The following is a 15,503-nucleotide window of genomic DNA, read 5'->3' on the forward strand; positions in this document are numbered from 1 at the left end:
AATATCGGTATAAAATACATATCGCACACCAATGAGCCCAAACAGCTGTCAGAAGTAAAAATGGCGTTGTCGTGAACGGTTCGTACAGATTCCTACGCACCGCGCAAAAAGTTCATTAAAAAATGCAATTTACATTTCCAACGGGCAATTGACAAAAACCAAAAAAGAAAACTGTCAACAAAATGTGCGCGCTGCTCTAACATAACAAATAGACCTGCAGTAATTGGCATGTGCGCGCATTATTTAAAGTATTTCGTTGACAGTTTAATTCGTGTTTTTTAGCTGTTTACTTGGTTAACCGTTTTTGCACCAGTGAAAAAATTCTGTGCCCGTGTATGAGTGTCGTGTTTTGTGTGTATATGTGTGTGTAAAGGGCGCAGCAGCAGCGTAAGAAAAAAAAAAAACGTAACAGACAAGTGTAAATGTTCCAAAGTACCATTTAATTCGATTAGTTTAATAAATTAATGTTCAAAGCGTTCTCTGTTCATTTTGCGCAACTCATTGAAGCCGCTGAAAATTCAATAAGCACGCAAAATTCCAGAACATACACACACACAAGGAAAGGCGTACAGCATCACACGGGGAAAGGAACACGCATACGCGCACGCACACAAACGTAAGAGTAGACTTCGACAACAGCTAACTGGGTGGCGCTGCCACACACATGCATACATGCATACATACTCCCAACCCCTCCTCTTGGTTTACTATTGTGTTAGGCACAAGGACGTTGCTTATATGTATGTATACACAATACAGTTCACTCATACATGCGCAGCAGCCTGTGATAATACAACTGTTAAGGCTGGCTTGAATAGCTGTAAACACTTGTCGCCACCTGCCGCGCCTTGATTTATTTATTTGTTATATTTGCCTGCTCCTCTCAATTATGTTTTTTTTTTTTTCACTCACATGTTTACCTTTTAACACACACGTTTACCTTTTAACACACACACACGCACGCATTGACACCCGCCCTTTAAATTCAGGTCATTGCATTTGTTGCTCTCTCCCAACGCCCACTGTGCCACTCACTCTCTTCTGTCTCTCTCCCAGACTCTCTCTCCCAATGATGTACTGTTGATTTTTCAATATATATTTTCGCTTTCATTTTGTGCTGAGCTTTTGTCACGCCAATCAAATAAAACGCACGACTGCAAAGCCTCAGTCACCCGCTCTCGAACGGTAAAATAAGCCCTACTGTGTTTCTGCAGCTGTTCGATGTTGTTTTCTTTTTATTCTGTACAAATCGCATTTTTGCATTTTGATATTTCACACGCAATAATATGAAAGAAAAACCTAGTTAGGTTCGATAAGGATACACACTCACACACATTTACACAACAGTAATGTTTGTTTAGCGGCTTTTCGTGTTCAGTTGCTTCGTTTATTAGTTGCAAAGCAGCTGATAATAAGAACAACACACGTTGAAATATAGATAAACGATGAGCATTTCATATTACCTATTGCTGTTGTTGTTGCTGCTCGGGTGCCATCTACATACACGCCGTTCGTTATCATGTTGTGTGTGCGTTACTGTGTGTGAGTAGGCTAGAGATAAGCGCGACAACTCACTTGGCAAGGCAGGGGCTAGCTGGAAGAAGAAGCTTGTTAAAAATAACATTTGTTTATACAGCTCTTGAATATTGTTTCTGTTTTCTGTATATTTTCTTTTTTTTGGCAACGCCGCCCTTCCTAGCGCTCAAATGCTGACATCATCAGCAGCTTTTTATCTTTGCCTGTGTGTGTATCTGTGTCTCATTCGGCGCTTTAGGCTGGATTTACTGAAATTGAATTTGTGACGAACAGCAATTAATATTGCTATTGACAGAGGAAACGACAGACAAAATTATATATTTTTTTAATTTCTATAAATTTAACTGAGCTATGCTAAAGATAAGATACCCTTGCAATCATTTAGTATTTTTTACAATACCTATACCTATACATAAGTATTGTATATTTCTGTATACCTTAAGTTATAAAAAACTTATTTTAGTTTGATATCAAAATTATTATTATGGATTAAAAATATATAAATGTATTGAAATTTCCAAGATTATAAAAACATGAAGAATTCGACAAACAGCGACATTTTTCCGATTGGCGATTATAGATTCCTATATCCATATTTTGCAATTAGCTCCAAATCCAATAAATAATTTTGTTTATGGGCTACGTTCCAATTTCGTTTAATTTTTCTCAGACTGACTTAAGTCTAGCCCGGTCAAGCAGAAAAGTGGTTTAGCTAGCGGTTCTTTAACCTATTTCACATCTACGAGCGATGCCAGAGACCAGTTTTATTTTGGTGATGAGCCAGCGACAAGTTCCTCAAGATTTGTCATTAATGACGATTATGTGTCGGGCCGTACTTGTTTTATGGCTCCCCAGGATTAACTGGTAAAACGGCATTCTATGTGGGTGCCGTTACAAGCATACTGACAGCAGCAGCAGCAGCAGTAACAAATGCAATTAAAATCGAGCTGAGGAAAATTCTATGCCAACAGACAACTGAATTTGCCACATGTGGCAAGAGTTTTTATGAGCTGAATACACACGGAGATGATCGTAAAGCAGGAGTCTGCCAGAGAGGGACGGGGAACGTGTGCACGATAAACAAAGGCGAGAAATTTATGTGTATATATAGACATGCCTATATACCCGTATATGTGTGCATATGTATATATAGAAGTTCATATAAAAGAGCAACTGTTTTCTTTGCCTGGTTGTTTGGGTAGTCTATATAAATACTCTTCGAAAGAGTATCTTGCTTTTGGCGATGTACGGTTTTGCTATACAATGTAGTCTCTGTAATTATACATAAAAAGTTAAACTTGTTCGGATGGTTGTAAAAATTTCCCTAAAGCATTTTAACTTAAAAGTTTAATGTTTCGATTGCTTACTATAGAGAGGTTATATTTTACTAAATAAAACTAAGTTTTTGCTTCTATAAAATCTGAAATATATTTCAGTCAATTGCCTTATTAGATAATAAATAAATAATATGTTATCTTCAAATAATATTACGCTTTGTAAGAAGTGTATTCAGTGTTCGGCAAAGGTGAGCGAGTGTTTTCTTCCTTGTTAAATACTTATTTTAATGAACCACATAAAGACGAACTGACTTTGCTGAGGTTTGATTTTGAATGCACTCGCAACGCAGCAACAACCCAGCAGTCTGACAGACAGACAAAAAGAGAGAGACAGGGCCAATGAGAGAGAGAGAGAGAGAGCGAGAGATTGAGAGATATAGTAGATATACAATGTGCATCCTTTTATACATGCGTACACCATATATCGTAATTTGTTTTGCTTTGCATTTTATTTTTAAAACCAACTACGAAAGGAAAAACAAAAAAGTGACTTGGCTTGCCATGTGGCGATGGATGCAATGGATTGGAATGGAAATGCTGGAATGGGCTGGGCAGGCATAGGTCGATGCTACTGCTGGGATTTTTAGCTGCCTACGCAAACATCCAATTGCAATCGGCTTTAGTGAGTTGTCTTTATGCGCCTTCTCAGCTGCTGCCTCACTTTGTTTCAAATGATTCATCATGCATTTTGATATAATCTGTTGAATTTAATTGAGATGCATCTGTAGATACAAGCTGGGATGACAGTTCAAAATTGACTAAAGTAAAAGTAACGATATGTGAGTGAGGATTTATATAGAATATTTATAAAATGAAATCACAAAGCTGTGTTTCGTTGTTTTGCTCATTTTTATATATTTAATATTTTCTATATCTTGCATATAAAAAATCAATTATAAATATTTTTTTAAAGTTTTCGAATAGCCACTTTATAAATAATTTCCACTAGACTTCAGTCATAGGTCGGTTTCTTAGTATGCAACAAAGCTCAGCGAATGAAGAAATCGGCAAAAAGCAAAAAGAGAAGTAAAGGAAAGAAATAACTCAAACTCATAAATACAATGCGAAAGCCAGCGCACTTGAAACGTTCCGTCAGCAAACCGCAATTGAAAATATACACACACGTGCGTACGTGTGTGCGTGTGTGTCTGTTTGTGTGTGAGGAAGTCAATTAGTATTGTCAAAGCATTTCTGTAGGTAGTGGCAGGCAGAGAAAGACGAAAGTCAACAGTAGAAAACAAACACAGATACATAGATACACAGATACATACTTATAGATACATATACCAGTCGCAAGACCAAAGCTTCAAAGGGGAACATACAAAAAAAATATCAAGTGGGCGCATTGATTAGATATTAACAGTCAGTTGAGTGTAGTGTGCGGCATTTAATTTATAACAAATCACTGCAATTTGCCACAGATACAAAACAATCTAATATCTTATGAATAAAACAAAAGAACAAAGCAAGTGCGAGACTGCGAACGAGAGAGAGAGAGTGAGAGAGAGGGGTTCAGAGACAGGAAAAGAGGAGAAGACAATGAAAGAGAAACTCAAGTGCTGTGACAACCTTGTCGCATGCAACTTGACTGACATTTCAAGAAGCACGCTCAAAGGGTTGCAGATAAACACACATACAGACACACACACTCACACTCACATTTACCAACACCCACAGCCAGTCCACAGAAGAGACAAGTGTTCAAGTATCTGATGGTCAGGCACACACTCAAGTTGAGCTCAATTTGTATGCAGGCCGAGGGCTCAGCGCAGTTTACTGAATTTATGTTTATTAAAACGGATATGGAAATCGTTTATCGATCGAAAGCCCCCACCAAAAATATTCATAAAACTAAAAAAATAAAAACCAGTTTGCAAGTCGCGTGCCGATTTAAACTTGAACAACAATTCTCATTTGGCAATGCCTGTAATTAAGCACAAACATAGATAAATAAACACTCAGAAAACAGCTAAAAATATTGTAGTTAACCTTTGTTAAGGTTAAAGATCAGAAATATTATTGGGCTCTTGTTGAAATATTTGTTAAAGTAAAAAAGCAATTTTTAAACCAAGTATTACTCTTGTTTCGTCTTGGCGTAGCTTAAATCAATTTGTAATTCCGGTCAAACAGGAATTCAAATCGGGGTTTCCTCTGAGTGTATTTAGATATAAATGTGTCTATTATTAAGATGCTCGCTATTTTGTTGTATTTCCAACGTGCTCATGAGCTACTGGTTGAATTTGTTTTGCTGCTTTGTTGACCCATTTCAACTGTTCGTTCGATTAACTTGTTCTCAGTTGCACGACGACGAGTTTTAGCCATGTTCTCCGAGTAGCTATATATTTATAAATATATACTATATAAATATTTGTCATCGTTCTCATTTTAATTCGTTAAATGGCTTTGTATCCATACAAGATGCGAAATCATTTCAACAAGAGCGATTGCCGCAACAATAAAATCAATACGAATCTCAGCAAAAATGGAGTGGAGACAACGAGTTAAATATCCAGCAGAGCTTATATAATGCTAGATACACAATGATGTAATTTATACACGCTGTGTGTTAGATCATTTGCTATGAATGTGTTTCAGTGTCACTTGAACTTGTACTACGTCATGTGTCAAAAGGATTTATATATTATATGATATTCTCTATATTGAAATCGTTTATTAATGTAGCTATTGCAAACTGACAGATATAAAACTCATCATCTTCAAAAGCGCATCGCGGGCCACACACTGAAATGGGTTAAAGTACCGCTATCAATGCCATCTGCCAACGGCCAACTGCCAATAGCCAACTAACCAACTAGCCACGTTTGGATCTGCCAAGTGGCTAACCAACTATGTCAACGGCAGTGGCCATATCTGGCTGCATATTTTGCGTGCCAGCCCAACTCTATACGACGTACTACAGCTAAATTGGCAATGATGATGCCTGCTGCCACTATATGAGTATAGTAGTTGGCGTTTTAATCAACGTATTGTCAACTTTCCTGGTTGAATTTAAAAAGTTTCTACGCTCTCCGATTTTATCTCTGCAATGTCCTTATTTCTTTGTTCAGCCATAAAAGTTTGCACTCACCGTCAAAAGTTTTATTGCTTTAGCATGCTGCCAGGTGACATAAATGTACGGTTACTTAATTAAGTTTTATGCGGTCGTGGTTGTGGTTTGCACAAGGAGAAATTATCAATGAATACTTTATAAAGGGCAGGTGGCTTCATCTGCTTTTGTCTGCAATTTTCATCAAAGTTTTAACACTTTGCTCAGCAGCTTTGACAGTTATATAATTTAAGTTTTGCCCAAAATCTTGTTAATATCATTAGCGGTGACTGTGATAAGTGAAAAGTGGGCGGCTTCACGCCCACCAGCCAAGAAAGTCACACACTGCGTTTCGACACAGTAAACAACAGAAAGCTAACATCATAAGTTCAAGAGTGGGCGAATTTATCGGCGTGTTTTGGTTAGTCATGTTTGCGCTCTTCTCTCTTCAATTCCCTTTGTTTTGACAGCGAATAATTAAAAAAGCATAATGCCTAAGCACCCAAACAATGACCCAATAAAAATTGTCTGTCACAAACAATTTTTAACATTCAAAAGTCCATAAAAAAACAAATCAAACGACACGCAACAACAACGCAAATAAAAATTGATTGCACGCGAGAGAAAGAGTGAGGGATAGAAAATTGAGTGAAAATTAGTAAAAACACCTGTGAAATATATAAGCTTATCGCAGGCGACCCAGAAAAAGTAGGAAAACGGCGGCTCATAAAGTAAACATGAGAAATGTTCAGCACTTAAAAAGCAACAAAAATATTATAAAGAAGCCGGAACGATAAAGAGAACAAAAGCGAGAAAGAGAGAAGATATCGAATGAGCAGCCCACGTGAGGCGCCCACGCTTAACCGGAAAGATAAGCGCTTCAATAAAAAAAAAAATATGTATATAAAGAAATACCGAAAACTTAAATCCAAACTTAAAGCTGGAGTTGAGGCTATGGCAACGTCATTGTCTGTGGCCAACCTACATGAAGGCAGCTAGAAGACATTTGGCGCCAATTATGCTGTGGGCCGCAAATAGATAATAAACGAGCAGAAGGAAGCCTTAAATGATCAGCTAGAAGATACTCTATGCCGAGCTGCTACCTGATCTTTGGTATTATATAAAGCTATGAATATAAGTATTTCGTGTAGTTCCCATATATACAGATTCCAAGCTCGCATATTGTCTATTTGTATTTGAAGCATAGCCGTTTCATATACATTTCGTTTGATACAGGGTATAAGAAGCGTAATATATGAAATATAATTATGATAAAGATGGAGTCTCGATGCAAACGTCTCCTACACATATTTATGGGTAGCTCGTAAATTTGAATGCGGACGTGGCCCGCTGTCAATTTGCAGATACAGGATGCCCGGGCCCTACGAATGGGGCGTGAAATGTGTGAATTTACGATGCGATATGATGAGCCAAGCAGCCGAGCGAGCAGTCAGGTTGATCACTAGAACTCTCTGCCCATATCTGTATAGCACACACACACTCTCTCTCTCTCTCTTCCTCTCTCTCCCTCTCTGTTTCTCTTTGCCTCTATATACATATGTCATCGATAACACTTGAACCAACGCTGACAACGTTCAATGACCCAGCACTCATTCGCTCATATACTCACTCATTCACTCACTCATTCATTCACTCAGCGAGTTTCTCATCAGACTTAGTTGCTGCTCAGATAACGAGTCACCGAGTCGGAACTCAAAGTCGACTCGCCGTACATGTCATACGCCGTGCCGGGCATAAAAAAAAATGAAATAAAATAAATGTCTAGAAAAGTGCTTGACTGGTTCACTCACTGAGCCGCATAAGTCACGTTTTGGCACATACATAACTCGCAAGTGATTAGGATTTGCTCATAAAGTTTTATATAGACTGTGCTGGAATTGTGTGCTCCATAGCCTCGTCGTAGTTTCTCTGTGTTAATTGCATGATGATTGATGTCCATAGAACCCAGAGACAATGAGAGTTGCTGAAACTTGCCGAAGATGAAGCGAGGCAAGCTGTAATTTGTTACTCTTGGTCAAGTCTTTCAAAATTAAGGGTAATATCTTGAGAAAGGGGCCGCAGTACCAGCAGAGTGGCGTAATATATTAGCAGTGTCTGAGAAGCGTGTTCGTTTACACAGTAGACGATACGACTCGATTTGTTGCTGTTTATAATAAATGTTGAGCATTGTTTACCGCCATAATCACTTGCATTTAGTTAGCTTCAAATGAATCCAAGATAAGCGCATGAAAAATTGACTGTGTGTGGATAAAGAGACTCTTGGATATTGCTATGATGCATTAGCAGTAGGCGAATATAAGCGATAATATATATTTCTGGTATTTCCCCTTTGATATCAATTTAAATTCCACTTAAGTAAATAATTTGTATATAAAACAAAGGAAAACATTTTTTGCCCGATTCCAGTAAGACTTTATCTCTGCACAATAATAAAGCTGGCTCTTGGCCTAAGCTCCATAACCAGCTTTTGCTATAGACAAATACCGCTAAGCTATAAATGTATGTATATGACAAGTTCCATTCGCGTGGCTTGAATGGTTTCTGAAGCATATGCAATAAAATAGGCGTGTGAGCTTATTTTTGCATAAATTTGACATCAGGCTGCGAGTGCTTAACGGTTGATGACTATAAGGCCATATAAAAGCGCTCAAACATAATTTTTATGAGCTCGCAACGGTTTTCGAGGCTTATGATCGTTTTTAACTATATTATCTATGTTTTTTTTACTTGCAGCAAAATGGAGCAACATTCATTTGAACGATGAGGAAATCGAGTCCATATGCGCGTTATAAATATTGATGAAGAAACCACAACGAAACGCAACGAGAATTCAATTGAGAGGAGCAGCAGCAAATGAAATTATGCCAAACACAAGAATCGAACAGAGCAGCAACAAAGGCCACTTAAAAGATATATATGTTAGATGAACTGAGTCAAATGTGAAGCAGATGTGTGTAGTGAGTGGGGCATGAAGTTGTTGCTTCCACTTTAATTCCAATTGTTCGATTTTCTGTTCTGTTCTGTTCTCTGGAAGCGAACGAATCAAATCGTAGTGTGCCACAATATCCACAGCTTTATAAGAAAACCAAAAAAAGGGGGAGGCAAATCCGAAGTAAATCGAACTAAAGCGAAAGATATATTAAAAACGATCCCAGTAGCATTCCAAGTCGTAGCATTTCAATAACTACAAACGAAAATTATAAAAGACAAGATTCGTGCAATCTTATGCATGGTGTATGCAATTCCGCACAGTTTAGAGTAAGTGCAGCAGAGACAAGGCTAACGGCAACTGTTCAAGTCCAAAATTCTCGTCTACAAAATGTCACTGGCTGACATGGGCACAGTAACACGCTCCACGGGCGGTGGAGGTGGCGGCGGTGGTGGTGGTGGTGGGCGCCATTATGAGCTAAGCAATTCGGGCGGCGGACCGGGCGGTGTTGCCGGCGGTCGCATGACCCATTCGCTGAGCACGCCCAGCGGCGTGGACGGCACGCCCTCAACGCCCAGGCATCGCGGCGGCAAGAAGTTGACAGTGCGCATACAAATGCTGGACGATTCAATTACCATGTTTCAAGTTCAGGTAAGTTAAGCTATTATAATATAAAGTAACATCTATATATCTACATAGAAACTGTCCCATGCGTAACATAAAATATTCGTTATCTTACAAGAAATATACAGTTTTAGAATACTAAAGAGCTGCTCTATTATTTATCTCCTTTACAAGCAAACGATAACTGTTAACTGTAATTATTAACGCTTTAAGATAAGCAATTCTTATCCTACATGTACTTTACGTCATCAACTATAGGCTATACACACAATATACAGCAATTAATTATTGCATCCCATCAAAGCAATTGAATTAAAAAGATATCAAGAGACTCGGCAACAATAGGTTTCTTATGCACAGCAGAGCACTCAATCTGAGCTGCTTTCCATTTGAGGACTTGCGCAACTGCACTTACGCGAAAGCCCTAATGAAATTGTTCGACAATATTAAATTAAAAATTATTGATTATATTATATCATCTTTGCCTAGGATCTGCATGTTCTTCGACAACACAAAGATAACTTCATTAATTCCTATAAAGCTTCTACTATAGCAGCACCCCCTGTTTTCAATTAAGTACGGCCTTATTAATTTAATATCCATTGAGTTATTGTCTACATAGAAATTTTCAATTACTTTACGGCCCTGTGATAAATGTTACTTACTAAAGTCTAGTTAATGCTTCGTGGCTTGCGTCATATTCGAGTTTGTGCCGCAACAACTTTTCAATATTTCTATTAAAAAGCTTCGCTATACATATATATGTATTTATATATGCATTATCAGCAAAATTGTTGACTTTTCGTTTGCTTTTGCCTTGCCCCTAACCAGATAAGCTCCAAAGAATGTGTTCAGAATAATAATAAAAAAAAAAAACAGAACAGCAAAGCCTTTTGTTAGATAAATAAGTTGGCGTCAAAGTAAAATGCAAAAAGGAAAAAGCAAAAATTCTGTGTCATGGCAAATAAATGAAAAGCCGGAAAGCCAACAGCTAAAACGCTAAAAACTGCAATAAAACAGAAGATTGAAGAGCGTTCATGCCCAAAGACTTTTTTTCATGCCTCTAATAAAATTATGAATGCGAAAATCTTAAAGCGATAGCAAAAAAGGAAGCCAGAACAGAAAACAAAAATTGGTTCTTAAGACAGACACTATGTATATGTTGCATAAGAGCTCTAGAGTTATGCAGCAATGTTAAAATACTTTACATTTTTTAAGGTCTTACATAGAATAGTTCACAAAATATGCGGTTGTCGTTTTGCTGACCCACCAGAATAAAATATGAAGCCGCAGGGCATTTGGAAGGCCAACAATACCCTGTAATCGTAGCTTAGCAGCATGAGAGATGGACAGCTGAAATTTATTATTTAACGATATGAATTAAATATTACTATCTGTATGAACTCAAGGTCGTTGGGCAGCAGAGCTTTGAAATTAGGTATGTAAGCACTTGTGTGCTTTACTAAAGATAATATTTGTTGCCAGTTAGGGCTATATACACATAGGTATAAACATGCACAGTCATAAAAGTTCTTTATGCTACCAGTTGCATAACCATGAATGACTAGTTTTGACTCTGGCATACAATGGGTGTCCATGCATCAAACTATCCATACTATCAACCCGATCAACCCTATTTACACATAATGCTCTTGACCACACTGGCGCTTAGTTAACGGTGCATAAATTGCCACGACCACAAAGTGATATTGCAAAATGCAAGCTGTGGTTGATTGTGGTTGGCAACTGAGTGCAGAATATGCTTTGGGGGTGAATCTATTTATAAAGCTGCAGCCCTCATTCATTCGATTGCACAAGCGGCGTTACGTATACGCAGTGTGTGCGCGGGCCTGAGGAGATATTACATACAGTATACTTGCGCTTTGCTGGCACACAAATTTGTTACGTGCTTCAATTTTTAATAAGTCCGCACTGGGCGTTTTTAAACTGAGATGCGGGGGTGCCATCAGCAGTTCGAGCCGGGGCCATCGTTGCCATAAAATGTTTTTTTTTGTGTGGCACTTTAAAAAGCGCTCAACATTTGCAAAACTACCAGCAGCAACAGCAGCAGCAGCAGCGCCTCAAGTGCAACTGGTTCACAAGGATTTACTCTTAAACCAAGCCAAACAACCCACTCACAAACACCAACACACCAACAACGCATATCCGCACAACAATGCCGACAGCAGCCGCAACAACAGCTTAAGTGTGCCGCTAAACTTGAGTCACTAGACTATATACGAACTATATACCCTATATTATGTATATTGTATAGACCTTAAAATATAATATAAGTTGAATTGCAATTCTATATAGAATTGCTAAGGTTGGCATATGATTTAATCAGTAATCAGAATTTATTCGTTATCAGACATATTTCCACAAGGTTCTGCTTCCTGTCTAGCATACCCAATACGGCTAGCGTAAAGGGTATAACAATGGTGTGACTAACAGGAGCCATTTTGTTGTTGCAACATTTTATCCAGCATTCTTTTTGCCACGCCATGTTGAAGTGAGCGAAACCTTTGAAATGTGTGTCTGCCGTAAGTTTGCCAGGGCAGAAAGGGGCCAAGGGGGGCCAGCCAGGGCGTGGCCACTTCAACTAAAAACCGAGTAAGCCTTTTGCTTGGCTAGCTGCTGGGCTAATGGAGCCAGGAAGTGGAACAACAAAAGCAACTAGAAAACCCATTAACAAAGCCCAACAAGACTGGAAACACATTGAGCAAAAAGGAAAAAGCAACACAGCAAAAAAGAAAACCAGGAGCAGGACAGCGGCTGTGTGTTTGTATTAATGTGATTTGTGGTCAAATGCAGTCAAATAACAACAACTACATTTACAACAATCGGGCACATGTTTAAGTGTGTGTGTGTTGGTTACAGTTCGTGGACCTCAAATGAACCACAGAGTAGGCTAGGAAAAATGAAACAAGCAATACTTGAGTCAAAAAAGAGAAAAACTAAAAGTTAGTCCTCATAGAAAACCTTACTTCAATAACTTCCGTTCGTTGAAAATGGTGAATTCAATTTGTGGATAAAAACCAGAATCAATATCAATATGCTAATCTAGAATATATTGATATATCATATCTGTTTAAAAAGTGTTCTCTCGCACTCTCTTTTTCCATTTTCTGTGTATAGTGAGCATAGACACAATTCAAAGTAGAAAAAAACAAACTTTTATTTTTGGAGTTGGCAGCATCCGCAACACCTCTCAAACCAGGTCTGTCTGGGGTTGGCGCAAGCTGCCGTGGGGACTGTGGAGGGGGGCTGAGACGGAAAATTTGTTGATTTGTCGGCAGCTTCTGTGTATTGCCTCAGCTGTTGGCTGGCTGCCTGTTTGTTGTGCTCTTGTTAGGCCGGAATACATTTTGGCTGCCAGCCAGAAAATGTGAATGCCCTGCCACGCCCAAGCACAGGTCCCAGCGCCAGCCACAGGCTCCGCTCTCAATCCCCTTCTCTGCTGCGCTCCACTTGTCGCATTAATCTCTTATGCGTGTTTGCAGAATGTACCGTTGCCCAGACTCCCTTATATACAATTATACATTACTATACAAATTTCGAGTTATATATATATATGTATGAAGGGAAGGAGAGGAAACAGGGCGCATGCTTCTATATATTAATGCAATTTCATTTTATGCTTGGCTTCCATTTGGCAGCAGTTTCAGTCTGAAGATTGATGCGATTGCAGGTCACATTTCGTTGGCAGGTGCTTTGAGGCAACTTCTCAACTATAAATAGGATTTATTTGCAGGTACTGGAAAAGGCTTTTCACTGCACTTGATGGCAAGAGTAGCTAAGGGAAATGCATGCTCTTTGGTGCATTAAGTTTACCAAATTGAATTAAGTATTCACGAATAAAATGGATTGTCGAAGCAAGAGAAACTAATGCAAAAGGTTGAACTTGCTAGCTTCAAGCACTTTCCACTGTTATCTATAAATAAATTGTTCCAAATTGGCTTAATATATTTAAAGAATAATGCTATTTATATGTACATAGAAAGGCCGAGTTTCATAGCATGCAGCTTTTGTTGAATGTTATAGTAAGCAGCTTATCGTTTCCTTTCAAACATTAAATGACAAATCCTGAAGCCCTTGTGCACTTAGTGATTTCCGTTGGCAGCTTTCATAAACTTCTCCATTAGGTTTCTGGTTACAGGCGCCCGCATAACTACAAATTTATTGCGCCCGGCAGCTGTTTCAATGGGCAAACAACAACTGTGTGTGTACGAGTGTCTCTTGGCTGATAAAAGAACAAAAGGCGGAAAGCATTGCAGTTAGATTGCAGGGGCTAGTACCCCCCAGGAGAAAACACCTGCAGGATAGTGAGGCAGCTGCCTTTTGCATCTATTTCTGTGTGTCTCTCTCTCTCTCTCTCTCTCTCTGTTGTTTGCATTCGGTAGGTATTCCTGTGATTTTTCGCCATCTTCCTTTACCATGTGCCGTAGCTGCGCCCGAAGCTAATTGGCTGATTGTAGCTGCTGAAAGTCCCAAATTGGCTTAGTGAATTGGCCTACCATGCTAGACATAGATAAAATGCCGCCCATTGCCATCTGCAGGCAAAATGTCAAAGTTCGGGCGTGGTTTTTGGAGCCATTGTTGCTGCTGTTGCCTGCTTCCCCCGCTGCTCCACCTCCGACAGCCACTGCAGTTTCTGGAGCAGATTCTCTCATGGGAAAACCCGTACAATCTGCCTTCAACAAAAAGCTTCTCTCCATTGTTATCCTTGTTCCTTTTTTTGCGCTCCTGTTGTTTGCTGAAATTAAATTAAATATGCTTCAGTTATTGTGAAAAACTTGTGCAAATTTAACTATAGTCTGACAATTAGTTGAAACTATAGTGCCAGAAGGCTGGTCCCAGTGGTGGAGCCGCAGTGAAATGAGATTTCCTCAAATTTCCCAAATTGTTTTCTGACTGCATTCGGAAGGGAATTCATTGTTTAGCTGTAATAACAAACGGCAATTAAATTATGCTTTTGCAGCCGCAAACGATGTTGCCAAATTGTGGGCAGCAAGTTATCAACGCTTGGCAAATCCAATTATAAACTACAGAGAAAAGCATTACTTTAAATAGATTTCATAATGAAATGAAAATGCTAACAAATATATTGTAATTATGATTAGTCTAGCCTACAGTTCTTTTTTAAGTACTTTTCTTAAAAGATTCTGAATTTGAAGGAACTAATTCTTAGCATTCCACTTGATAATCATTAAACTATGCCTGTTGAAGCTTAATTACTATACCAGCTGAGAGTTGCCACTTACATGAACTACAATCTATATTTTTTCCCTATACGAATTCCAGAAAATTAATTATCAGCATTTTCAGTCGGAGCTACTGGCTGTAATTTATAAATCATTTGGAGCTAGTCACCGTATCTCACTCACATTTATGTTAAAAGCACAGTCCATAAATATACTCCAGTTGCAACAATTGATGGCTGAAGTTTTCAAACCTTTTACATAATAAATCAGAGTTTGTGTTCACATTTTGAATGCATCGCACTTCCCCACAAAATTCCCAATCGACCTTAAAACCCAACAAAAAATAAAAAATAAAATTCTGCGCAACTTTTCTACTATTCTATTTTCATTTTTATTTTTATTTTCGTCGTTCTCTTTACTCATAAAAAATGCATCAGCTATTCCTTTGTGTCGGCACATTGTTTGTTATTTCATTGTTTTAGTTGAACTCGTTGTTTGCTTTCAGCTCTCATTTCAATTAAAAAAGAAAGGGGACGAATAGCATTTGGCTATGGCTTATGACGTTGTGTTTTTGGAGCATGCGGATTTGACAGATACATTTTAATTAAATTGCTCATATTTTTCACAAACAAATATTTAGACCTATATCCTGACCGCACCCAAAAGCCATTTTACTAAATTACCAAAATCAACCATAAATATTTAAATATCAAAATAAAAATAGAAAACTGTAGGCTAGCTAAAATTTTAATTACGTTTTGTCACGTCCTCTGAACTGACCAAAGTCAACTGTAAATATCGAAGAA

At 38.4% G+C, this 15,503-nt stretch overlaps 1 protein-coding gene and 1 long non-coding RNA gene across 4 annotated transcripts in view; one reads left to right on the top strand and one right to left on the bottom strand.

The window, feature by feature from the left end:
* Window positions 1-28: 28 nt before the first annotated feature.
* Window positions 29-15,503, top strand: part of LOC6574424 (FERM, ARHGEF and pleckstrin domain-containing protein 1) — a 37,455-nt gene continuing 21,980 nt past the window's right edge. The window contains exons 1-2 of one of the 3 annotated variants that reach the window (XM_015167443.3): window positions 29-616; window positions 8,674-9,520. In XM_015167443.3, coding sequence (XP_015022929.1) covers window positions 9,260-9,520 — 261 coding nt within the window. In that variant the 5' untranslated portion in view covers window positions 29-616; window positions 8,674-9,259. The other 2 variants (XM_032733711.2, XM_002000435.4) reach the window with 2 other exon arrangements.
* LOC122757065 lies at window positions 13,439-14,617 on the bottom strand. The gene is made up of 2 exons (XR_006356966.1): window positions 14,316-14,617; window positions 13,439-14,249 (listed from the first exon to the last, which is right to left on the bottom strand). It is a non-coding gene; the product is annotated as an uncharacterized LOC122757065 (long non-coding RNA).

The sequence above is a fragment of the Drosophila mojavensis genome, unplaced genomic scaffold (genome assembly GCF_018153725.1).
Source record: "Drosophila mojavensis isolate 15081-1352.22 unplaced genomic scaffold, ASM1815372v1 contig_277, whole genome shotgun sequence".
NCBI lineage: Eukaryota > Metazoa > Arthropoda > Insecta > Diptera > Drosophilidae > Drosophila > Drosophila mojavensis.